The 27,896-nt window shown below is 35.5% G+C and overlaps 1 protein-coding gene across 1 annotated transcript in view; it reads right to left on the reverse strand.

Annotated features, from left to right (window-relative positions):
• LOC138711682 (rac GTPase-activating protein 1-like) overlaps positions 1–27,896 on the reverse strand; it is a 41,113-nt gene that overhangs the window by 9,869 nt on the left and 3,348 nt on the right. Inside the window, exons 2-8 of the mRNA XM_069842811.1 lie at positions 27,454–27,656; positions 22,261–22,414; positions 19,338–19,498; positions 16,214–16,364; positions 12,516–12,651; positions 7,523–7,799; positions 4,214–4,464 (exon numbers count right to left, since the gene is read on the reverse strand). Coding sequence (XP_069698912.1) covers positions 4,214–4,464; positions 7,523–7,799; positions 12,516–12,651; positions 16,214–16,364; positions 19,338–19,498; positions 22,261–22,414; positions 27,454–27,656 — 1,333 coding nt within the window. The remainder of the gene's footprint in view (positions 1–4,213; positions 4,465–7,522; positions 7,800–12,515; positions 12,652–16,213; positions 16,365–19,337; positions 19,499–22,260; positions 22,415–27,453; positions 27,657–27,896) is intronic.

The following is a 27,896-nucleotide window of genomic DNA, read 5'->3' on the forward strand; positions in this document are numbered from 1 at the left end:
AACTTTTACTTCATCACTTAATGTTAATGCCACATTATATGCAACTTTTTTTTTACCTGGAAATCACTACACTTGCGCTCTGTTTAGCTACGACAGTATACGGGTGTGAAGCATTGAAAATCTTTGCAGGAACTCGTCTGCCTAGTCAACAGGGTAATAAAATTTATGACCGACAGGCCAACACACCCTCATACCCTCTAGAATTTTGCAAAGAAAACTTGTTTTTATCTTAGTGGCCTACATATTTCGTATATTTCTTGAAATTACACGCTGTTTCAAAATATAGTGTGTCCAAAATATTGTTTCCGTTTTGAACAGTAGCAGAAAGTTTCCGTTTCCGTGTTGGACAGTTTCCGTTTTATTCAGGAAAAATTACACATAATACATACAAATTTCGCTGGGACCAATAAATTGTTCTGAAATAGACAGGATTCCAGATTATTCAGGTTCCGATTTGAACAGGTTTCACTGTATTATCCAATTATCCCACATTACGTCACTGAAGAACACATGTTACAATACGAAGTTAAACCATCTTCCAGAATAACAGGGCCAGCAATCTCTCACATACTCAGTTTCTGAAGACAAATGTATGTCGTCCATCCTGATGGCATCACGAAACTGCCAGACAGCTTTCAAATCAACTACCATGATACCAAATAATGGATATACATATCATCGGACACTTCTACATGCTTGACATGGATTGACGATTAGAGAATTGAAGGAAGTCCTCCTACAGTGCATTTGAAAAAAAGTTCTGAGGAAAATACTCTTGCTTTCAGAAGTAAAGTACCTTCTGGGGAGGGATGTGTTCAGAAATCCATAAATCTGACTGACATGTTCCTCTAATTAGTGAAGCTGTGGACAAAGATATCGCCAGAGAACCCCTGAGAATGCTGTGTTGTAAATTTTCCATCTTTGAAGAATATTCCTGCTATTCAATCACTTAGGTTGACCTGTTGTTATAGTGATAGTAATAATAATACTTTTAATAAAAATAGTATTATTGAATTGATTTAATTTATCCGAAAATAGAAAATATAGTGAAAAGAATCCAATCAGTAGCACAAGTTGGCAATACTTGAAGGATATAACAGGACATCTCCCTTACATGGGCTATCAATCACTGACATTACATTTATCTTGAGAAGTAAGGCGGCAAATGGAGTAATATCCAAGGCCAGCAATAATTCAGAGGATAATTTACAAAGAGGATTGTATACATTAAATAAAATATTAAAAGATTTTGGGATGGAAATTTCAGCACAAAAATCAAAAGTAATGGCATTTTTAGGACAAGACCCAGTCAGAAGTAAGATAATACACAATAACCAATGCCTCGAACAAGTGCAAAATTTCAATTATCTGGGTTGTGAAATATCTTATCAAAATGAAAAAGATGTGAACAAGAAAATTACCAAATTTACACAAATTCTAGGAATAATAAACAATGCATTAAAAGCTAAATTAGTACAAAAATCTACAAGAATAAAAATATATAATACACTAGCATTACCCACCCTTCTATACGGAAGCGAGATTTGGACATTAAAGAAAAAAGACATGAACAGAATCAAAGCAACGGAAATGAAATTTTTCAGGAGAACAGCAGGATATACTCTTTTAGACCGAAAAAGGAATGAAGAAATTTTAGAACAATTAGAAGTAGAGTCAGTAGAAGAAAAAATCAGCAGATACAAATTCAATTGGCTAGATCATGTAAGAAGAATGGAAAATTCAAGAATCCCAAAAATTATGATGCAATATAAACCTAGAGGACATCGTCGACCAGGAAGACCTTTAAGAAGACTGCTAGATGGGGCCGAAACAGGTCTACAGAGGCCTAATTCGTGAAGGATGATGATGATGATGATGATGATGATGATTAGATTAAATAAAAAACATCAATTTTTCAGATTCCAAAATGACACTCTGGACGAAGGTGAAATCATTTTGTAACAATTTGGTACATAATAATAATAATAATAATAATAATAATAATAATAATAATAATAATTCTTTATTTATACTGGCAGAGTTAAGGCCTTAGGGCCTTCTCTTACACTCTACCAGGTCAAAAAGTATACAAGCAGTTAAAATTTAACAAAAAGTTAAAGAACAGAATACCAATATATTACAAAAAAATAATAATAATAGCATAATAAAATCGACACTAAACAACATGAAAATAATACAATAATAGAAAAAAGAAAGTAAAATACATTGGAATATAGTGAAAGCAACTCATTTAGTACAAATGGTTAATATGGAAAATGTAAGGAAGAATATAACAAAATGAAATGTAATAAAATAATAATAAAAAAGAAAAGAAATACGAAAATTAAATAAAATTCACGATAAAAAGGCTATGATAATACATTTATCGGCTGATAAAGAGAACAAAAAGGAGAAAGGAAGGAAAGAAATATATAGCCTATATTTTTACAAAACTATGGCAGAGAAAAGGGCTTATAACTGAAAGGAATCTGAATTGAAAAAGTGCAATTTTAATTTATTTTTGAAACTAGACAATGTCCGACAGTCTCTGACATGTTGTGGTAGAGACTTCCAGAGATGAGCTGCAGAGACCGTTAAAGATGAAGAGTAGAAGGGTGTTCTGTGTTTAGGAATGGAGAGTGTGATTTGGTGTTGTGAGCGAGTATCTATTTCGTGATATGAGGACAAATGTTGAAAACGAGAAGCTAAGTAGCTAGGGTTAGAGGTTTGAAGAATATTGAAGAGTACAGTGAGAAAATGAATAGTTCTTTGCTCTTTGAGACTGGCCAAGGACAGCATATTTAGTGAAGGTGTGATACGGTCAGATCTACGGACGTTGCAATCAACAATCTGAAATGATATAACATATATCGAACTAATCTTAAAAAAACTGTATATTAAAAAATTGTCATAATTGTAATGTTCACCAATTGCTAAGATATATTCGTAATAATGAAAAAAATATATTACATACACATCGAATTTTCCACTTTGAGGGTGGGGTCGTGATTGAGGTTCCACGTTGGGCGCCATTTGAGGGTGGGTTGGTTATTGTGGCCCCACGTTGGAGACCATTTGAGGGAGGGTGTGTCTCGGTGTTGCGTAAGATTCGCTCAGGGTAGCCGAGGTACTGTTGTGGTATAGGATGATGTCGGGAATAATACCAAGCCGGCTACTTATATAAAAGGCAGTGTAAACTCCAAAACTATAAGTTTATTGTCGTATTCACTTGGTAAACCCTAGAGTATGTATTTCCGGCTGACTTATAATTCAATCGTTGGTCGCACTTCTGTATCGACTCTATGGCGGCTCTGAATAAGCTCTATCCGATACTATAAATTCAATACTCTGTCCAGTACACTATGATCGAAGCTCCTAAACATTGACGAGTGGTCTCGTCGATGACAAAGTTCTATCTATCGAGTCTTCGCCGGAAGAAAGACTATTAAGTTGGGCCGCCGACACAAAAAAAAGATGTCGCGCCATCTACACGAAGAAAAGTAGTTAACCTGTCGACACGAAACGAAGTAGTTATTCTGCCCTGTATGTAGGGCCGTCGACACGAAAAGGAGTAGTGATTGTGCCCTGTATGTAGGGCCGCCGACACGATGAGATGTTGTGATTGTGCCCTGTATGTAGGGCCGCCGACACGATGAGATGTTGTGATTGTGCCCTGCATGTAGGGCCGCCGACACGATGAGATGTTGTGATCATCTCCGCTCCCCGTCACCCTTATTTATAAAAACCTTTCCTACGCTAAAACTAACTATCCTATTGGTTAAAAACTACGTCACTTAACCGGCCTAAAATCTATTCTCTATTGGTCCAAAGTGACCTCATAAGTTGAACCACGATCTCTTCTTATTGGGCGCGAAATACGTCATCTCTAAATTTAAACTTTGGACTTCCCACAACATCTAATTAGTTTGTCGATTTTGGAGAACCCCGTTCTTTGGAAAACCCAAACTTGCAATTGCTTTCCCACGGGTCCAGTCTAACTTTGGCTTTTACGCTTCAGCGAGTCTCTATATACAATACCGCACAAGGTGGCTGTAAATCTGTCCGATGCTGACAAGTGACGAAACACCTGTGTGGGAAGCTAATTCTAACGAAGTCGCCAGAACATCCCCGCGAATACATGTAACAAAAATATGGAGATACCACTTCGCTAATAAATCGGTCTCTCCCTCTCCTAATTACTGCTTCAACTTACCTTTGCAAATGCATGATCAGAAATGCAAGTGTATCCCTGTTCGGCTGGGGGAGCTGAGAAATGGCCTGGTACATCAGAGCTCTGCTGAATTCTGGATCAGAAATGCTGGCAGCTATCACAAAATCATGCCACAGTAAATTCGTCACCAAAGGCTCTTTTAACGAACGTAGGAAGTCCTTAACTGTGCAGCACACTGTATGGATATCCAAACCTGACAGACTGGGAGCTCCATTGCCACGCAGAAATTTTTCCTGCACAAAGTACAAAAATGTTGTTCAGGCCTTCTGCTGAACAAGATTCGCATCTAAGCTTTCCATTGTAATAATATCACACGTTAAAATTACTGGCGCTCGCTATACTATGCTGTTTAATAAATTACCACAACAGACTTTAACTGTACATTTTTAAGATTTAAGACTGCATTGTCTCCATGATTAATTAATAATCCATATTATATTACCGGTTGTTCTGTATGGTTGTAAATCTTGGACTCTCACTTTGAGAGAGGAACAGACACCCTTTGTTTGAGAATAAGGTGCTTAGGAAAATATTTGGGGCTAAGAGGGATGAAGTTACAGGAAAATGGAGAAAGTTACACAACACAGAACTGCACACATTGTGTTTTTCATTGACATAATTACGAACATTAAATCCAGACGTTTGAGATGGGCAGGACATGTAGCAATCTGCTTACTTTGTATTGTATATGTTTGTATAGTTTTGGCCGATGAATTGTATATACTTTAAATTGAATAGTAATCTGTATAGCTCTATTGATAAATTGTTTGTGTTTGTAATTTAAAGTAGTTTGCATGATATGTATTATCAATTTCTGTATACCACAACTGATTGAATTGTTTATGCCTTAAATTTAATTAACTTAATTCTTTTGTATTATACATATAGCTCAACTGATGAATGATCGTTTGCGTTTGTAAATTTAATAACCTGATTGGCTATGTATTGTATACTTTTAGTAGAGCCATCGATGTAGCTCAGTCGGCAGACTCACTGGACTGCTGATCCGGAGCTGCGTTTGGGCCTGGGTTGGATCCCCCTTTGGTCTTTGGTTTCTTCCGAGGTTTTCCCCAGCCGTGGGACTGAAGCCGGATGGTCTATGGCGAGTCCTCGGCATCAACCCCTTTGATTTGATTACCTGGTTGGGTTTTTCCGAGGTTTTCCCCAACCAAAAGGCAAATGCCAGGTAATCTTTTGGCGAATCCTCGGACCTCACCTCATCTCACTACATCTTGCCAAAATATTGTAAAAAATTGCACAAAATTGTAAAAATTGTAGAAAATTAATAAATTGTAAAACTGTAAAAATTTGTAAAAATTGTAATTGTAATATTGTAAAATTTTTACTTGTTCCACATCTTAAAGCTTCATTGCTCATGTAAGATCTATGGAATAAAATGAATGAATGAATGAATGAATGGGGGAATCGAGAAATGCATATAGACTGTTAATTGGGAGGTCGGAGGGAAAAAATCTTTGAAGAGGCCGAGACATAGATGAGAGGATAATATTAAAATGGATTTGAGGAAGGTGGAATATGATGGTAGAGACTGGATTAATCTTGGACAGGATAGGAACCGATGACTGGCTTATGTGAGGGCGGCAATGAATCTCCAGGTTCTCTAAAAGCCATTTGTAAGTTGTATCATAATGATGCGACTCAGTTTCTAGATTCTAATGTCGATATTTGTTTTTAATTTGTGATTTTGTCTTGACACTGTCCATATACATTGTAGGTCTACTTAATGCTCGTGACCATAAGATAATCAATCAGTCATATATTCTTTGCTTAAAACTTTTGAAAACATATGACTCAAATTCACAAATTAAGCATGTCTCAATTTAACTGCATATTCAACTACAGCTTCTGATGAATGCTTTTTCTCATAAAAGAGAGTTAAATCCCTCACAATACATCCCTTGCCGAAGATGTTGACAGAAAAGCTATTCTGCAGTTATTCCTGAAGAAATCTTACTGAATGGAACTGTCCTTTCAGTAAGCTTGGTTAATACTCAGAATTACCCGCAAATGCTTAGAAACCTAATGTAGACTATCAAGAAACTACTAGGCTTGCATAAAGAGCAGTATATCTTTCATATTGATAAGGATTCGCCACTGAATTCATTGAAATTTTTGTTGTTTTTAGTATCGGTGTTTCAGTTATTTTGTATAATTTCAGTCTATAGTGAGGGTCACATAAGAACAGTTCCTAAACAGCAAATATTGCCGTCTTGTCAGTGTTGCCAACTATTACCAGTTATCACACGATCCTTCTTACTAAATGACTTATTTACTTACCGTACTTTATGTTGGAAGATTATTCTAAATAATTCAATAATTTGTAACATATTTTTGTATACGAGAAAGGGAACAAAATGTCAAGTATTTTGTCTGCAAATACGAAATTCATTGTCCATGTTGAATCTTTCGTACACTACTTTTAACACTTGAATATAAATAATTGATTAAATGGCGATCTTACTCGTGTTAATTGTGTAAGCATGTGTGGCTTACATAATTAACACGAGTAAGATCGCCATTTAATCAATTATTTGAAATTCATTGGTTTGACTAAACAATTGACTCAGGCAGACTGACAGACCTAACCTAAAAATGTATTTTGTTTGACCACATGAAATTATTAGTACTAACTCCGAAAATTTACCTGACTATAGCTTGAATTATAACACATTAAATAACTATTATGTATTAATATTAATGCTGATATTAATTAATTATTAGTATGTTCAAATTTTACTAGCTTCCAGTAACAGGCTCAGAAATCTAGTACAATTTCAATTTCATGGAACTGCAGTGCCGACAAATATTGCCGATATTTGTCTCAGCTGCCAACATACCAGTTACAAAATCACTACCAATTGTAGTATTTGTCAGTATCGAAATTCGAAACGAAGTTGGCAAAAGAAAATTCAACCTGCAAACTAGAAAATCACCACAATCCACTAGCATATTTAGTAATGGGGGAAAAATGGTTAGGTTTCACCCTTAGGGTGTGAAGTAAGCTGATCCAGATTATACTAGCAATGAATGCAAACTTTTCCTGAATAAACATGTTTTTCCCCAACATAAGGACGTGATGAATGCTGGTAAAATTCTATAAGCATGAAATTAACTTTTGAAAATTTATGAACAAACTATTACCACATAGCAAACGTGTAAATATTTCAATGACTAACAATTTCACTGTTCTATAAGTACAAATGTGTTTTAATAAGTAATAATAAGAAAAAGGAATGACACTTTCAAAATGCAACCATGCCATTGCGTTACCTTGAGTTCCTTCACTTCTCTTTCTGATCCAGAAATCCTGTAGATTCCAACTTCGTTCAGCCCACGAAGATCCACTTCATTGACACAGTGAACAATGAGGGATGGCACCATTGGCGACGTCGGTGGTGCGTAATCAGATAAGACGCCCATCACGTGTCCACGGGGGCGCATGTTGTGTCCTACTGGCACACACGGAAGAGGCACTTTATCCTTGCATTTCGGGTGACACAGCGCGCGACAGTCCTCACATCTTATCAACATCTTCCCAAATTTTACCCTTAAAAAATAAAAGAAAGGAAAAACGCAGTTTCGAAAACAGCTTTAACAGCCAATTATTTTGTAAAATAAAAGTGTTTGGAAAAGTTAATCATTATCGATTATATTACTGTATTATTACTTAATATACTAGTTTTAGAGTAGTTTGATTTAGAAAACAAAAAACCAATAGAGAATGAAGCTTTTAGGTTGTTTCATAAAGTACTATAGTCTTTAAATTCGAAATTGCATGTTGGAGAAATATTTTATGATTTCACTAACGCATTTGACTGCATAAATCATAATATATTTACAAACAAAGTAAAGGTTTATGGTATTAAAGATGGAACCTTAAGTTGGTTTGCATATTAGCTACTTAACAAATAGAAAATGACAAGTTGAAATACCTCAACTAGTTACAAAGTGAGTCACTATTTATTTATACAGGGTTAGTTAAAAGTCCCGCATCACCTAAATAACTTTTGAAACATGTGGTTCAATGACATGAAACTTGGTATGTGAGGATAACCATATACTAAGAACTCGATAATGGTATTACCCAGCTTTTTCTACTTCCGGTTTAACCGGAAGTAACTCCAACTCTCTTATTTTAAATGGAATACCCAATATATTTTTTTTTTATTTTTGAATAAAGCTCATTAATAATAATAATTTTAATAATAATAATTTATTTAATCTGACAGGATTAAGGCCATAAGGCCTTCTCTTCCATCCTACCAGATAGCACATATAAATACAAAAAAGAAATACAAACACTGATGAAAATGATACAAATTAAGTTAAAGCCCTATAGAGGGTCAACAGAGTCAAAAGTACATTATAGAGCTCTCATCGAGCTAATACAACGAAAAGAAAGAAAACAGGGATAGCAATGACGATATTGATAACTGACAATAATAATAATAATAATAATAATAATAATAATAATAATAATAATAATAATAACAATAATAATAATAAATACATTACATATTAATTTTCAATTTTACAACAGCATAGTTACAATATTTACTATATGTCATGGGTTAAGGTGAAGTTGCGCAACCCGACATGTGTTCAACAAACAATTCCACGAACTAGAATGTGATTTTTTAATTTAAATTTGAATTTTGATATTGTCCGACAGTCTCTGACGTGGTCAGGGAGAGAATTCCAGAGGCGTGGAATAGATATGCTGAAAGATGATGAGTAGAAGGATGTTCTGTGCAGAGGAATAGAGAGAAGGTACATGTTCCGGGTTCGATGTAGTGAAAGGTAAACAAAACGAGATGCTAGGTAAGAGGGTGTGGAGGTGTGGATGATTTTAAATAGTAATAAGAGAGAGTTGAAGAATCTTCTTTCTTTAAGTGGACTCCAAGACAACAATTCTAGTGACGGTGTTACATGATCGAATTTTCTAATGTTACAAACGAAACGAACGCAGATATTGTGAACAAGCTGTAGTCTATGGGCAAGATCAGTATTTAGTTCGTGAATAAAGAATCGCAATAATCGAAGTGGGGCATCACTAAAGTTTGGATCAGGTTCTTTGTAAGGCTGAGAGGTAAAACATTGGTTAAGTGTTTGAGGGAATGAATTATGGAAAAAGTTTTCTTACATATGTAGGTCACTTGACTTTGAAAATTTAAATTTGAATCTAAATATACCCCTAAATTTTTTACTGTCTTACTATATGTAATTGTAGTATTATTTATTTTTGTATTTGATACAGTGGCTAGATCTATTTTGTTTAATGCTCGTTGATGGCCCATTATTATAGCTTGTGATTTGTCTGGGTTTAGTCTGAGTCCAAATTTTTGCGCCCATTGAGCTACAGATGCTAGATCTTCATTAATTCTGGTCACAGAGTCATTGATTGTACAAGTTCGGGAATGAATGTAAAGTTGTAAGTCGTCAGCGTATAGGTGGTGTTTTGAATATTTTAAGATCTTTGTTACGTCGTTTATATAAAGCGTAAAAAGTAATGGCCCAAGAACCGAGCTTTTCAAAAGTACCCACACTCGATACTTCTGTACAAATTCAGTGATGTTAAATAAAAATGGAAGTGGTGCAAGATATTCCTAAAGCCTGGTTAAATCATTCCTTAAATGGTTTCTATGTTCGAGTGACACATTGTAAAGCAGCTGAGGGCTACCAATTTGAACACATAATTTAGAAGGTGAGCTAGCTTTGTTTTGTTTTTGTTAAGGAGGAGTATTTTATTATTTTAATATTCGATACACTTTTCTGTTTTCTTGACTTAGCAACACTGAATTTGTACAGAAGTATCAAGTGTGGGTACTTTTTGAAAAGCTCTTAATGAGTACTATTCAAAAATAAAATAATATCACAGTCTACTATATACAGTCGCGAAGCTTGAGGTGTTTTTTTGCAAATCTCGTGATAAAGCGCTCCAAGCGGTTAGCAACTAGAAACAATAGACTGTCCATGGTCGACTTTGGACTGTGTCGTATTTTTATCGAGTGCTAGCTCATTGCGTATTTCACATTGATGCTTGTGAAATGTTCGTTATTGGTTGTAATGAAAATGTTAATGGATAAAATATAATAATTGGAATAATAATATGGGACAAGGAGGAGACGTTTGTAGTGCTATAAATTGTAGCAACAGTAAGAGAAAGAGGCCAGAGTTATCCTTTGTCCGATTTCCGAAAGATTCAGAAAGGTTCCTGGGTTTCCACAAGAATGCTGTGCAGAAACAAAACTGTTAATTTGAAGTTCTTTGTGACTGTTAGAATACATTATATCCTTAAATTTCACAATGAAATGTTTCAGTCTAACCGAAAGGACATTAGATACCGGTTAAAGTTCTGTCACTTAGGCTGCTAAATTTCCAGAGAAATAAAGGTTAGGTCTACTTTTTTTTCAGAGGATATATTTTTAATTGTAGCTATTAATTTTGTTATTATTTTTATGTGTTATTTTACTTAAGACGTAGAAAAATTAAGTTTGTTTTAATGAAATTTACTGATCACGTTTTATTTTCAATTCTGGTGGGATTACTATTGCTTAGGCCTAAATTTTTCTTCAAAGGATATGTTTTTAATTATAGCTGTTAATTTTGTTGTTATTTTTATTTGTTGCTTTAACTAGAGACGTAGAAAAAGTATGTTACAATAAAATGTATTGATCACGTTTTATTTCCAATTCTGGTGTGATTATTATTGCTTAACCTCATCCCACTTTGTTAACTACGTAAGCCTACACTACAAGTACCGGTACACGTAAGTTACTCCATTAATTCATATTTCCATTATTGTTGTTGTAAAGGGAAATGCAAATTAATATTTATTGGTTTCATAGTTAATTATCGCTATAATCTAGAATGAGTGAAGCTGTTATAGTAAATTTCAGTTCGTTTTGCACAAACAAAAATTATATTAACTTATTTCTTGCAGGTATCTTCGAGTTTATGGTGGAATTTAATATACTTCATTAAAATAATAAATTAACTTTATGCATTTAATATTTCAATAATGGAAGGAAGGTGTTAATTTTTCCAAAAGAACACGACAACGAAAGTGTAAGATATTTTGTCGGCTGCTAGGAGAGAGATCTGCGATGATGAGGCGATAGTAGCGATCCTAGTGGTGGGCAACTACCCAGGTTTGCATTTTTACTACATATTGAGCTTCGCGACTGTATGTAGTAGACTGTGATAATATATTGGGTGTTCCATTTAAAACAAGAGAGTTGGAGTTACTTCCGGTTAAACCGGAAGTAGGAAAAACTCGGTAATACCATTATTGAGTTCTTAGTATATGGTTATCCTCACATACAAAGTTTCATGTCACTGAACCGTATGCTTCAAAAGTTATTTAGGTGGTGCCGGACTTTTAACTAACCCTGTATATTAAGCATGTAGTTCTTCAGGGATCAATTTTAGGTTATTTACTGTTTGTACTTTGATCAATTTTTAATAACACTTCTAGTACAGTGTTCAAGCTAATGAATGCTTAGTTTAATATACATAAGCTAGCACTTTATGTTGGTGAAAGCAATGTAACTGAATTCTGTACACAAAACAAGGTTCAGTTTTCCTTCAATATTAGATTAACTGGAACTGGTCTCAAACTCTCTACAAGCACAAAGTTTCTTGGTTTGGAATTGGATATTCTCTTGAACTGGAGAACACACAGAGAATATTACACCCACACTGAGCTCTGCTGTTGTGGATTAAAATCCTTATCCTCTACTGACAATATAAACACATTTAAAATGACATACATAAGTAAAATAAATTTCTTCTTCTTCCTATCACATATTAAGCCTGGTGGCTTGTTAGGTCTCACTCCATTGTTTCAGTGAGCGGTCCAAAGATCTTGTTCCTAAAGGGCGGTAATTTAGTGCTTGGTATAGTATCCTTGTTGTAGGCATCCTGAGTATATGAGATTTCCATTTCTGTCTATAATTTTAAATTTTCTCTAAAATTGGGTCAATATTTAATTCTTTCAAAATATCTAAATTTTTCTTCTTGTCTAATCTAGTATAACCATAAAATAAATTTAATGCAGTGAATAAAAGCTGAAAGAAGAATTTAATATGATTAAAACGCCTATAGGAGATTCAGTTGGCTGTTCATATGAAAAAAGAACATCACATCACTATGGAAACGAGTGAATATTTGGAAAGAACAGTTGACTCGAGCTGTTTTGAAAAATCTATATTGAAGTGTAATGCAATCAATTCCTAGGAGAAGAATAGTAACATTTACTTACCTTTCGAAACAGTAGCTGCAAGTCTCAAAGTTCAAGGCGGTTTTGGAGCAAAAAACATGCTGTCGACTGCTCAAGGCGTTCGTCCCTAGAGGATTCAGGGTGGCAGTGCTCTTCACTGTGTTCAGTTTAGCCAAGTCTGTGAACGACATGATTCAGCACTTGATACAAAAACTGTCATGTCTAACACACTGCTCAAAGTACTGAAAAAATAAAATAGTATAAGAAATGATATAATGTGCGATTGGAAGACGCAGGACTACAGGCGGGGCCAGCCAAGCCAGTGACTCACAGGATGTTCTTACTTCAAGCTCAACATAGGCTGACTTGTGTGCATAGAATATACAAGCAACTCTTGCGTTGCAATATGCACAGCTAAAAAGCCTGAAGCCGACTGTCCAAGAAGGTTTGTCAGTAGTCAGTGACAGACCAACAAAAAGTTCTCATTTTCGTAAGCAAATAATTCTGTAGTATTCCTGTCAAGAAAACTACTATAGTTTCATTTCCCAAAAGGAACCATAATGTAATAGTTCTGATTATCTGTTTTCATTAGTCTGCTATGTATACGCAGTATACAGAATCATTAGAATATTATAATTAATTTTGTACAATGTCAACAAAAATTATATTCCTCGAAAGTTCCTGCAGTTAGTCTTTTCTCCCGTCCTCAAGATAGGTACAATTAATCAATCTTCTTAATGTATCCAGCTGTTTGCTGACAACATGAAGTCCACTATAGTCTATTCAGTTGTTGTTTTTCACGAGAAATGAGGGGTATTTTGATCGGTGTTCATTGTAGATGCCTGTTGCTATAGTCGCAACGCTGTTATTCCCGGCGTGACTCCTCCTCTTCGCTTACGTCTTAGAAAGTGAAGGCTCTATAAAGTCTAGGTAGGTAGTATCGTTCGCCATTTTTGTTCTTTCGTTGCCGAGCTACCATATGAGGAATCTATTTGCCACACCGTTAAACATTATCATGTCGTAGCTCCTATGATAATAAATCAAAAGCACTGTAATTGAGCAAATAATTGAGCAGCAAATAACGTCCTCGTGTGCTTTCTGCGAACGCCAACGAAAGAGCCAAAATGGCGGGCGATTATATTAAGTATTTATCGAGCCTTAAGAAATGAATAACGTCTTCATAAGCGAATCACAAGACACACACACGTTTAAATGTAGCCGACCTGCAACACGATTGGCTGCCGGAAATTAGAGTGACGGGACTATAGTAGCCAGAGTTGGGGTGTAGTCAATATATACTGCAGGGCTGCGTCTTCTGCAACTGGTACTGATGATTTTAATTTACTTCTTTTGTGGTTTATGGATGGACAGTATAGAAGAATGTGTTCCAGATCTTCATCATGACTATTACACCACAGACAAGTAGGATTATCAGAAAGGTGAAATCGGTGTAGGTACAATTGAGTGACAATGTGACCTGTTATGGCGCTTGTTAAAAATGTTTGAACATGTCTTGGCAAGTTTTTGTACATTTCCAGGTCATTTGGTTTCTTTTGTACAGACTGTAAAATTTTTCCTTTGTCAGAAGACAGCCAATTGTTGATCCATAGGTTTGTAAAATGAAACTTTACTGAAGCAAAAGCATTGGATAGAGATATCACTTGAAGAGGTCTTGGTTGCAAATATGTTGCCTGTTTTGCAATATTATCGACTTTCTCGTTTCCAGGTATACCACAATGACTAGGTATCCATTGAAATGTTATTTCCTTTTGGAGTTCCTTTAGTTTACTTAGTTCTTTCTGAATTGGACAATAAGGACTCCTTCCATTGTTCTGGTACAATTTCCTTTTCCCAAATAGCAAGTACAAGCTTATAAATTTCGCTAGATAATGTGTTTTCACCCTCTTGTATTAATTCTGCTGGAATTTGATCAATACCTGGAGACTTGTACTTTTTCAGATTTCTATTGCAATTTTGACTTCAGAAAGTGTCGGTTCCGGTATAAATGGTTCAGAAGTATGTATTTAAATTTCACCCTGATCATTTCTATTTGGCCTATGTATATTTAGTAGTTGCCCAAAATAGTTTTTCCATCTGTTCAGAATTGAATAAAATTCTGCAAACAAGTCACCATTCTCATCCTTGATCATGTTTACCTTTGCCTGATATCCTTCTTAAATTCCTTTATACCCTTATATAAATCTCTAATGTTTTTATTGTTACTATTTGTTTCTACGTCATTCAGTTTTTCCTTCAAGTAATCTCTCTTTTTATTCCTACTTTTAAAACGAGTATTTAAGTCCTTGAGACCTGACTGCTTAATAAATCGGATTGACACAAGTTTCCTCTAGCTCAGGGATGTTGTTGAAAAGTTTGTGAGATGTTTATGGATGTCATAACCATATATATTATGAAAACCTTTGTCTTAACTGTAATAATATAATAAAATATTATTTTTAGATTAGGAAACCTTAACTTGACAATGGCCTGGAAAGAATTGTGTTCACAAAGCAGAAGATGGCGTACAGAACAGAGCATGAACAGAATTTATACTGTTAATTTTTTCTACAAACAATACAAATTTCCACATGTGTCATATAATCCTTGAATTAAGAACAAAAATTAAATATAAATGATAAAAATCAATCCATTTATCACAAGTTTATTTGAAAGAGTGAGTCTTCAACAGTACCAGTGGTATTAAATTGTAACAAAACTAACATAATTCAATTTAAATCCTGTCCAAATTCAATGTCGCAAATTTCTAATGCAATAGATCCCTTATTAGAAACAACAACAACCAAATTTCTTGGCTTAAAAATCGATAATGTGCTAAATTGGAAAAATCATATTAAAGAAATTACCCCCAAATTAAATTCAGCTTGTTTTGCTATTAGATCTATGCAAAAGATAGTAAATATCAATACCTTAACAACGATATACTTTGCATATCTCCACTCAGTAATGAGTTTTGGAATAATATTCTGGGGAAATTCCACAGATAGTAACAGTATATTTCTATTAAAAAAAAGAATAATTAGAATAATAGTAGGTGCCAAATCTAGGGAATCATGTAGGACTACTTAAAAAAAAACTACAAATAATGCCCATGGCTTGTCAGTATATGTTTTAATTAATAATCTTCCTCGTATGTAATCGTGAAAACTTTGTAACTAATTCAACAGTTCATAGCATAAATACAAGTCAAAAAAATGACTTTCATACTCCATCGGCAAGTCTACTGTGCTATCAAAAAGGAGTGCGTTATATGGCAGTAACAATTTTTAATAGCCTCTCTATCGATATAAAAAATGAAACTCAAAACATAAGATTATTTAGGACCAAATTAAAGAAGTACCTAATTTCTCACGCCTTCTATTCTGTAGGTGAATTCATGACATTCAATAACGCTTCATGAAATTGATAATAAAACTTTGTGTTGTACTAGTAGACTATATTGTAAATCTCGTCTGTATATATTTCATCTAGACTGTGACTATAAATTAAGACTTTATAATAGTATTAAGTTTTTTGACTTGTTCCATATTCTAGCTGTGAAGCAATGTATCAATACCATGGAATGTTAATAAATACAATACAATACAATACAATACAATTCTCCTCCATTAATAACCAATGTTAACCGTAACAGATACAGTAATTTTGCAGGACCAAAAAATTAATCTTTATGTAGATCAGTTAACTGAAGACAGGAGATAACCTCTGTTCATGAAGATTACCTGTTTTCGGAGGATCAAGGACCAGAGTACGGGAACTGCAGATAGATCTGGAATCAATGGCATCCTTTTTATCATTGGTAGTCAGTTCTTCATCTTCAACTATAACATTTTCTTTCGGTACTCCATCTCTGCTTTTAAGTGCTTCATCTAACTGTAACAGAATACAAATCAAGAAATATAAATAAAACAATGCTTAAACACATGAACACCCTATTATTACCACAGACACTGCATGAAAAAGCAGACATGACACAAAAAATAAAGCCAAGACTTAATTTTTAATTCATGTAATCATGATAGCCTAATTATGAAATGAAAGCATAGAGTATTTTTTTGCCATAATTTTTATTGCAACATAGAATGTATTATTTCATCAATCTTCTTAATGTATCCAGCTGTTTGCTGACATCATAAAGTCCAGTGTAATCTATTCACTTGTTGTTTTTCACGAGAAATGAGAGGTATTTTGATCGGTGTTCATTATAGATGCCTGTTGCTAGTAGCCAGAGTTGGGGTGTAGTCAATATATACTGCAGGGCTGTGTCTTTGCAACTTGTACTGATGATTTTAATTTACTTCTTTTATGGTTTATGGATGGACAGTATAGAAGAATATGTTTCAGATCTTCATCATGATTATTACACCACAGACAAGTAGGATTATCAGAAATGTGAAACATTAACATCGAAAATATAATTTTTAACGTTGATAAACCTTGGTCCTCACAACACTTCAACAGCTGACATCTTCTGATATCTTCCCATGCATTGCTATTGCGGACTCACTGATGCTGCAATGCTGCTGAACTTTGTTAAAGTGAACATACTTTGAAAGCAGATTATGTTTGTCCCACTCATAACAAGCAATGGGAGAAAAAATTCAGTAATGGTAAATAAGTCTTGGAAATATGTTTACTGTTCTTTCAAGCTAACCTCAATCCAATACTATACTAGAATATGTTAAAAATTTATTTAAAACCACACGGTTTTGATATTTTTATGGAACAACTTGGATGGGACACAAAAATAACAGACGGGATCACTACTTATAGACATGCAAGCTTACAAGGTTATATTTGTTTTGTATTAGATGAATTCAAATGCAAGCATTATTAGAATGCAGAAATAGATAAAAACAAAATTCTATATTTAAGAAAAATGGAAAGGAAGAGAAAGGAGAGGGAGAAAGGCTCGCATCAGGAAAACAATAATGGAAAATACTAAAGAAAGTATCGAGTTGAAAGAATATTGTGAAAACAAACAAACAAATACATAGGGTAAAAAGTACTAACAAAAGTTAAAGCTCAAAGATGCTGCAAAACTTTAACATCTAATGACACCCCTAAAGACACAAGTCTGTAAAGGTTGTGTAAGGATCTAGCAGTCATTACCTACTAGTCATAGAAAGTGAATGGCTATAATTAGACACTTGACCACTTAATGAAATGGACTAGAATTTAAATTTAAATTCCCTGTGCTCGGATTTAAATGTGTGCAGTATATGCACTATGCTACTATCCTTGACTCCACATTACACTACACAAACACACCCCCACAGGAAACAAAACAAGAGGTGCCAAGACTAGCAACGACCAGTTCTGAAGAAGACCAATAATAGGTCGAAACATGTAAACCAGGTACGACAGAATTTAACACGAGAAAGTCATATAATACATATTCCGAAGGTAAGATTCTATTTGTACGGAGTGTCCCAAACTGATGTATAATTACACTCTTCGAAATACTATTTCACAGCAAAGAAATGAGATATAAACACGATTTTCGCGGTTTATGATTCAGAAGGCAGTAGAAAGCATGGAAACATGTTCATCTGTTTATAAACAAACATGGCGGTGTGATTATCGTTTGAGGAAGGTACTGAAATTTTATTGGAAAGTGGAGAATGTTGTTGAGGTTCAACGACGTTGAAGGGTTAAATTTGGAACACAACCACCAACAATGTTAACTATCACAAGATTCCGAGACAAGTCTGAAGTCGACGGAACGGTGCAAGATGTGTTGAAAGGCGGTGCGGAAGAAAGAGAAGTTCCACCGATAACTAGAGTGTTGATGCAGTCATGCAGGCTTTTGCACAATCCCCAAAGAAGTCAATGAGGCAATGTTCTCGTGAGATTGGTATCAGCAAATCCAGTGTTCATCGAATTTTGCGAGCTTAAAAATGGAAGCCTTACATTCCGAGACTTGTCCACGCACTAAATGAGGACGACCCAGACAGGCGATTGAAATTTTGTGAGTAGTTCTTGAACATGTGTGATGAAAGGGAAGATTTTCAAGACTTAATTGTTTGGTCAGATGAAGCCACATTTAAATTTAATGGCACAATTGTGTGTACTGGGCTAACGAAAGCCCACACATCTTTCAACAAAAGGCTGTCAATCTTGCAGGAGTAACCGTATGGTGTGGTCTGTCTTCCAGAGGAATAATTGGGCCGTACTTCTTCAAAGGGACTGTCACGGGTGAGATGTACCTGCAAATGTTGGTAACCACGATTCCACGTCTTAATGACCTCTTTGAGTATGAAAATGGGTTTTACTTTCAACAAGACGGGACTCCAGCTCACGTTCATGTCAATGTGAGGAATTTTCTCGATCACACACTCAATCGGAGAGGAAGTGCTTCAGAGTTCCTGCCTCGATCTCAGGATTTAACCCCTCCAGACTTCTACCTATGGGGAGCTCTAAAGGACACAGTGTACGCCACAAACACTGGAGGAACTGAGAGTTCAGATTGAACATGCCTGTAATGATATTCCATTAGCAACAATCCAGTTGGTATGTCGCTCTGTTGTAAGTCGTTATTGGGAGTGTACTGTAGTGAAAGGGGGTTAAGGAATACAAAACCGCATAAATCGTATTTCTGTCTCATCTCGTTGCTGAGAAATAGTGTTTCAAAATGTGTATATATCAATTTGGGACACTATGAATTAAAAGAAACACTGATCCAGTACATGTCCCACTTTCGTATTTTAAAATACCTACCGAGATCTCTACACTATCATCATAAGTTAATAAGGATCTGATTGGAACACAGCATATTTCAATCTTTCAGTATCCTTAATATGAACTACTGGTACTTAAATCAATCAAGACTTCAAACCGGCATACCTGAATATATTCTGCTGTCAAAGAATGGCTGTTCTTGCAACCGTCTGGTTCCTGCACTGCGGCACAAGGTTTATGTTTCCTCCACTTTTTCCGACTGTTGGTCAGAGAAAGATTAAGATCATCCTCAAAGCCGGCAACATCCAGTTCAGATAACAACGATTCTGAAATAAACACAAGCAACTTATTATTCAACATAACCTGAAAGAATTGTTTAGTGCCAATCTGAATTTTATTTTTAAATAAAAATAATGTTGTTGTTGTTGTTTTCTAATGCCAGGCGTTTGACAATAAAGTCATTTGACCTCTTGCACTCCAATATTTTTCAAAGATATTATCATGGCCAGCCACTGAAGCACAGATTTATTAATTATAAGCTACTAGTTCTCATCAATTTGCAAACTTTTCATCCTTTTTCATTATATTCTCTAAACTGGCTAAATGACTACCCAACCATATTTCTTTTTAATTGTTGCATGCATACGAATTACAGTAGCTTACAATAATTTTTCAACAAGCTCATAATCCATCTATAGGTGTTGATCTGTGTTGCTACAGTCAGATTGGGCCTGAGCCTTTCTAAGGATCGCCATCGATTACTATCTTTGACCAGTCTTATTCAGTTTTGATAACATACTATCCTCACATCTTCGACTCCTTCAATCCATATCCATTTGGGCTGTCCATGTCCTCTCTGTCCTTCAGGGTAACTAAAGAGCGTTGGTACGTTAAACCAAAGGTCCCGGGTTCGATACCCGGCTCCGGAACAATTTTTTCCTCGAAATTATTCAAATCAACTTTACAGGGAGTCATACCTGAAATCTTGATTTGCATAATACACGTCACTGTTCGTTAACAGAAAACCACAATTTAAGTCATACAGAGTTAGTGTGCACTCGAAGTTGGTTGCTTGACGGTTGTCAGCCCACTTTGAGGTCTGTGGATATAGAGGGAAAAATTGGATCGGTGTCGGTTAGAGTTCCCGGGTAGCTCAGTGGTAGAGCATTGGTACGTTAAACCAAAGGTCCCGGCTCCGGAACAATTTTTCCCTCGAAATTATTCAAATCAACTTTACAGGGAGTTATACCTGAAATCTTGATTTGCAACTAAATAATACTTTCTGAGTAAGTTGATTGTCATCCAAATTGGTTACTTGCTCTGCCCATCTCAATCTGGCCACATTTATTATGTATACTCATAACCTTCCAAATCACTTATAGAAGAGAGGGATTTGATTCTAATATATATGAAAGGCTACTATGGTCATAAGTTATTTTACGACGCTTTATTAACATCTCAGGTTATTTAGCATCTGAATGAGATGAAGGTGATAATGCTGGTGAAATGAGTTTAGGGTCCAACACCGAAAATTACCCAGCATTTGCTCATATTGGGTTGACTATGGTCATAGGAGACCCTCATTGGTGTACATATGAATAAAATATAAAAATAATGTACAGCCTTAGACACAAAAATGACCGCTCTCCTGTTACATAAGTTCCCGGTTCCTACGACTAGGGAAAGGACCTTTATTTTGCACCTAATTCACTGCAAAGTGAGGATTGAGTTCTTATGGTTGGATTGATGGTATAAATGGCTGGAGAAGAGTATGAGTAAGAAAATAAATACGCACGAATTATCAAAGCTACACCTAGTGTCATGTACTGTCTATCATTCCTAGAAAAGATAATGTACTTACTTACTTACTTACTGGCTTTTAAGGAACCCAAAGGTTCATTGCCGCCCTCACATAAGCCCGCCATCGGTCCCTATCCTGAGCAAGAACAATCCAGTCTCTATCATCATATCCCACCTCCCTCAAATCCATTTTAATATTATCTTCCCATCTACGTCTCGGCCTCCCCAAAGGTCTTTTTCCCTCCGGCCTCCCAACTAACACTCTATATGCATTTCTGGATTCGCCCATACGTGCTACATGCCCTGCCATCTCAAATGTCTGGATTTAATGTTCCTAATTATGTCAGGTGAATACAATGCGTGCAGTTCTGTGTTGTGTAACTTTCTCCATTCTCCTGTAACTTCATCCCTCTTAACCCCAAATGTTTTCCTAAGCACCTGTGGCCATGCCAGAGAATCAGTCCCATTCTGACAATCCCAAGTGAGAAAAGAGGAAAACTTTTGCAGGAAACTCTTTCATCATTTAATAACAAAGTCCCTTTACTTCCCTCAACACGATTTTGCATTTAGAGTAACACCAAACACACTGGAGATGGAAACATAGCAGAGGAAACTTGCTGTTTTTGATTAGACTTTTAGCAATGTATGACTCTGTAATGAAAAAAATCGTAGGAAAACCTGAAGCAGAAATAAAATATCTGAAACACAATGTGCACAAGTTCAGAAGTCTCATTTGAGAACATGTTAAGAAAATACTGTTGTGTGAGTTCAAAGATGCTTTGTTTCTTAATAATATTTGTCAACACTGTGCATATCACCAAACTCCACCACATAAGCATTGTTTCAGTTTGGTATGTTAAAGTGTGATCGTTCAGCACCCGGACTGAAAGATACTATCATTAATTATTTGAACAACATTTTACAATCTAAACAAGTGCAGACGACAAGCCAATTTAACGCAAGTGCCATGCCAAGTGTTTATAATGGACTACAAGCACTAATGTTGTAGCTAGAGAAAAACGCAAAATTTGTGATATTACAGAGAATCTCTGGAAGTTTTATCCACACCCTACTCAAGCACATGAACCAGCTGGTAACCATATCAACACCGCAGGAGAAGGTCGTGGTTAGCCAAGTTAAGAGTCTGTTACATTTGTTAAGCGTCGTTTTAGAACACAATATGGACCAGAACCTCCAGCACTCCAGAGTACAGATTGAGGAATACAGGAAGTCTGCTTTTTATTTTGTACATCTTAGCATACATTGCATTTATGATGCAAGTTCGTACCTGTAGACCGCGTGTATCCGCTGCTGCACCTGGATCTGACATGTCTTGGTACGTCGGAAGTACTTCCATCTGAGTACAGGAATGAAAATAGTTCGTATGCTTCAAAACCAAGTTCAGTGTTGAGCAGAGATCTCATTTTTTGCAACTTAAATTCCTGTTAAAATAAAAAGAACAAAATATTACTACCATTTTTGAGACAACTGACAATTATTACAGGAGGAAATTAGAAAATCTTTCAAGAAAATATGGATTGTTTTTCCAGGGAAAGAAAACAAATCTATGCTATAAGAGAGGATCTGATTGTGTATAAGGAACAGTATCTAGAAGTATTTCTATTCAGTGTGAAACTCCAAGAGGGTGAGAAATGGCCAGGACAGGGCTCTTTTGCATTTCATACTTCCTTCCCAAAGCAAGCCATGCTTAACATTTTATTGCCCCCACTCAGTTTTGAATCCACGAACCTCTGGTTCAATGGCTAGCATTTATTTATTTATTTATTTATTCTGGTGTAGTTAAGGCCATCAGGCCTTCTCTTCCACAACACCAGGAATACAAATACAATAATAGAAATAAACAGAAAAAAATACACTATAAACAAAGTAAAGCCACACAAAAATATACACAGGTTGCAGTCACACAAACTTTAAATAAGTGATTAAGTATCTTAATTAATTGTATCCTAACTAATTAACTAACATAAACAAGAAACTTGCAGTTTTAATCTAGATTAAAAAAGAAAAAAAAAAAAACACACACAAATCAATATTTCTAGCAATACCTAAAAACATTAACTAAGACAAAATTTTCCAATTTAATTTTGAAATGTGATAAAGTCCGGCAGTCCCTGACGTCATTAGGTAACGAATTCCAGAGACGAGGTATTTCTACAGTATAGGAAGATGAGTATAAAGACGTTCTATGATGAGGGATAGAAAGAAGTGCTTGATGTCGGTTTCGAAGAGTTGTAAGAAATTGAAAGCGCGATAACAGATGATTCGGAGTAGAAGTATGCATGATTCTAAACAGAAGAGACAGTGAATGTATTGTTCTTCGTTCCTTCAGACGCACCCATGAAAGTAACTGGAGGGAAGGTGTTATATAGTCAAATTTACGAGTATTGCAGATGAATCGTATGCACACATTATGAACACGTTGTAGTCTCTCAGCTAAGAGTGAACTTACATTAGTTAGCAAGAAATCGCAAGAATCAAAATGGGGCATTACAAGCGTCTGAATAAGATTCTTCTAGCATGGTACCTGCTAGAAGAATGACAATGATCTGTTGTTAAGAGATTGATTTATTGAAAAGTAAAGTAATACATGTAGTACTTGGAGATCAACTTCAACATTAAGCACAAGCGTAGAAGGTAATGTTTCCAAACCAGAAATAAACAGAGTGTTTCATAAGCACATGCAAATACTTTGTGGGTGTAATGTAATGTAATGTAAAATAAGACTACAATGGTCTAGACTTTTCCTAAAAATCTTTAGTTTCGAAGTTAGGATGCAATAAATTACCTTCCTATGCTAAACAACATGAGCACATGTAAATACTTCGTGCATGTAACGTATTGCGGATCATCAGTGTGGTTTCAGGCGTAATAGATCGACTATTGATCATATTTTTTGTATTCGACAGATATTGGAGAAAAAATGGGAGTATAAGGATACAGTACATCAGTTATTCATAGATTTCAAAAAGGCGTATGACTCGGTTAAGAGGGAAGTTTTATATGATATTCTTATTCAATTTGGTATTCCCAAGAAACTAGTTCGATTAATTAAAATGTGTCTTAGTGAAACTTACAGCAGAGTTTGTATAGGCCAGTTTATATCTGATGCTTTTCCAATTCACTGCGGGCTAAAGCAAGGAGATGCACTATCACCTTTACTTTTTAACTTTGCTCTAGAGTATGCTATTAGGAAAGTCCAGGATAACAGAGAGGGTTTGGAATTGAACGGGTTACATCAGCTGCTTGTCTATGCGGATGACGTGAAAATGTTAGGAGAAAATTCTCAAACGATTAGGGAAAACGCGGAAATTCTACTTGAAGCAAGTAAAGAGATAGGGTTGGAAGTAAATCCGGAAAAGACTAAGTATATGATTATGTCTCGTGATCAGAATATTGTACGAAATGGAACTATAAAAGTTGGAGATTTATCCTTCGAAGAGGTGGAAAAATTGAAATATCTTGGAGCAACAGTAACAAATATAAATGACACTCGGGAGGAAATTAAACGCAGAATAAATATGGGAAATGCCTGTTATTATTCGGTTGAGAAGCTTTTATCATCTAGTCGGCTGTCAAAAAATCTGAAAGTTAGAATTTATAAAACAGTTATATTACCGGTTGTTCTTTATGGTTGTGAAACTTGCACTCTCACTTTGAGAGAGGAACAGAGATTGAGGGTTTTTGAGAATAAGGTTCTTAGGAAAATATTTAGGGCTAAAAGGGGTGAAGTTACAGGAGAATGGAGAAAGCTACACAACGCAGAGCTGCACGCATTGTATCCTTCACCTGACATAATTAGGAACATAAAATCCAGACATTTGAGATGGGCAGGGCATGTAGCACGTATGGGCGAATCCAGAAATGCATATAGAGTGTTAGTTGGGAGGCAGAGGGGAAAAGACCTTTGGGGAGGCCGAGACGTAGATGGGAAGATATTAAAATGGATTTGAGGGAGGTGGGATATGATGATAGAGACTGGATTAATCTTGCACAGGATAGGGACCAATGGCGGGCTTATGTGAGGGCGGCAATGAACCTCTGGGTTCCTTAAAAGCCAGTAAGTAAGTAAGTAAGTAAGTAAGTTATGTAGAGGCACAAATAACATTAAAACATCGACACTTTTTCAGCTGTTGCTTTATTTCCGAGTTATGCAGCAAAGTAGGGATAAAAAATGCATGGTCAGTCATGGTCCTTCATGGGCTGTCGTGCTTCGGATTATTATTTTGCCGTTTGTTTAATGCATGGAGTCTATATCAGATTAGGTCAAGCGAAGTTAAACAACTTTGCAGGTAATTTCTGCACTGAATATTTAGTTGTAGTGAGTTTAGGCCTATGACATTGAAAATTACGTCAAAAATGTTAAAAATGGAGACACTTCAGATATTAGGGGCAGATCTCCATTGCGAGTTCACGACTAATATTCTCAATTCCAGTTTGCCTCTTTATTTTCATGACTAAGGATACGGCAGCTAATATTAATATTAAATGGCAATTAATTTGGAAAGAACTATCCATCCTTGTAGAACGTCACAAATTATAAGTGGTTTTATTATTTGAAGCCTAACAATTGATATTTCATAGATATTTTCTTGACGTGCATATGTCTTGACACTATACAATCGGGAAATTTTTATACACAATTTTTTTTTTTTTTTGTCAGAGTAATTCAGTAGATAATTTTGGCTAGAGCACCGTTTCTCAAACTTTTTTGAAGTGGGGACCACTTTTTTAAGTCAGAACAGTTCCGCGGACCACCTTACACTTGTTCCCTTCGAAAGCAAATTTATCATTTTTGTAGAATATTTTAATATCAGTATACTTATATTTTAATGTAGAAATAATTAATTAAATTAAATTTAATTAAATTAACTTTATATTAATATTAACTAATTAAGTAAATGTTAACAGAAGAAAATTTCTTATATCGTCATCTGGAAAAACAGAAATAAAACAAATTAATGCAGAAACATGCCCGGTTTTCAACAAGTAAATATGCAATTTTGCACGTTGTATTATTGGTGTACGACGTACAGTACGTGCCCATTTCAATGTACAGACTGGGTGTCGGCAAAACTATTAAGAAAGTCATAAATACATGAAAAGGTTCGGTCCTCTGTTATGAATTCGGATGGTCCATGGCTGGGTTACAGAGGTGGCGCCAGATGTGCAGGGAAAAGATGGCGAGAAACACCACGTTCATAGTGCTTTAAATCCCACTTTTGTTGCTGAGAGTAGAGTGCGAAGTCGATAGACGGGTAGGGTAAATAAATTTCATAAAATGCCAGTACTGGGAGGACAAGTGAAAGGCGATTGCCATGTGTCATTTACAAACTCTGAGATTTTCGGCTATAATGTGATACGCAATTCGTTTGAATTTTATTTTTTCTTCTGTCCTTTTTGAAGGACCACAAGGGCAGACTTCGAGGACCACAGGTGGTCCGTGGACCATAGTTTGAGAAATGCTGGGCTAGAGAATATTACAGTTTCATTCTACATTAAACAGCGTCCAGCTATCCTTTTAAAACCAATTAATTTTAAGCACCACCTAATGAAGGACTAGTTGAAATTTGTGAGAAAAAATTGTTTAATAAATTTCAAAGACTGGCAGACGAGGGATCCAATTACGACCTGTGGAAAGTGACATCAGAATATATTTGAAATAAGGCAGACTGTAATGTATTGTCACCTATATACAATGTATTGACAGGCCAATCTGGAAGTAAAAATTATTGTTGGTTCCTGTGCAATTTAGTAGTATGCATACAGCAGACCTGTGACCCTGCTTGGAATGGGGCAGTCTTCCAGTTAAACTAGTAAGGAGTCATGTGTGGCTGAAAACAACGATTCTACTGCCTAGTGTAAGTGTTCAGGAAACACAAGCAAACTGACTACATGCTACAAGTATTTGTCCAGTGAGTTGTCTTGAGATTCACGTGACAACCACCCTCTGTCTCCATTGATGTAATATGACTTTGGAAAATCAAAGGCTCATTCACAATGAAAATTGAACATAAAGTAAGCGAACTTAAGAATATAAACGTTACGGTAAAATCAAGAAGTCATACCATCATTCACGATGGGAACATAAACATAATAGCAAACATACTTGGTAACCATGGAAACATAACAACGACGCCATTTCCTCATATTCTGTCGTATACTTCAGCACTCCACGATTGTGTTCTGTTTGCAAATCACATAAGCATAAGCATGAAAGTTTGGAGTTTGCAAACTTTCATGTTAACGTCTTACGGTAATGTTTATGTCAATGCCTATGTGAATCATTGTGAATGATCCCATTTGGTAGCCTGGGCGCAAACTTCTGTGTTTATGTTACGGTTATGTTTAATTTTCATTGTGAATGGTTAAGGGTTTGATTTTGATCCAGTCATGAAGTGAAGAGAAACTATCTAACTCCAAGTACTCAGAAAGTTGACAAGTCTTCAAACTTATAACTTACCAATTCACGGATATATTTTTCTGCCTTGCGTCGTCTCTGTTGTTCTGTATCCACCATGTGTTGTGCTCGTTGTAATCTTTTTTCAAAATTCGAAATGTTTTTTTCCTGCTTCCCCAAACGAATCTTGAGTTCCTCTATTTCGTGAACAGCGTCTAACCATTTTTTACAGCACTCTTCTTGGTTTATTGTGACCTGTAGAAATTCTGTCAAAAAAGACATTTCTTTAAAATCTTTTTCAGTATCATAAATGTTGTCAAGTTACTTATTGTATAACAAAATACGTTTTATAATCAAGATGTTTTGCTTGGCGATTCATAGTTCATTGTGAGATAAGAAAAACTGTCAAGTGTTGGGAACGAAAATAACTTCTCAGATGTCAACATATGTACAAATTTCCAAGTTGATTTAAAAACATGTCAACATATGTACAAATTTCCAAGTTG

Source organism: Periplaneta americana, chromosome 13 (genome assembly GCF_040183065.1).
Source record: "Periplaneta americana isolate PAMFEO1 chromosome 13, P.americana_PAMFEO1_priV1, whole genome shotgun sequence".
In the NCBI taxonomy this organism is placed as follows: domain Eukaryota; kingdom Metazoa; phylum Arthropoda; class Insecta; order Blattodea; family Blattidae; genus Periplaneta; species Periplaneta americana.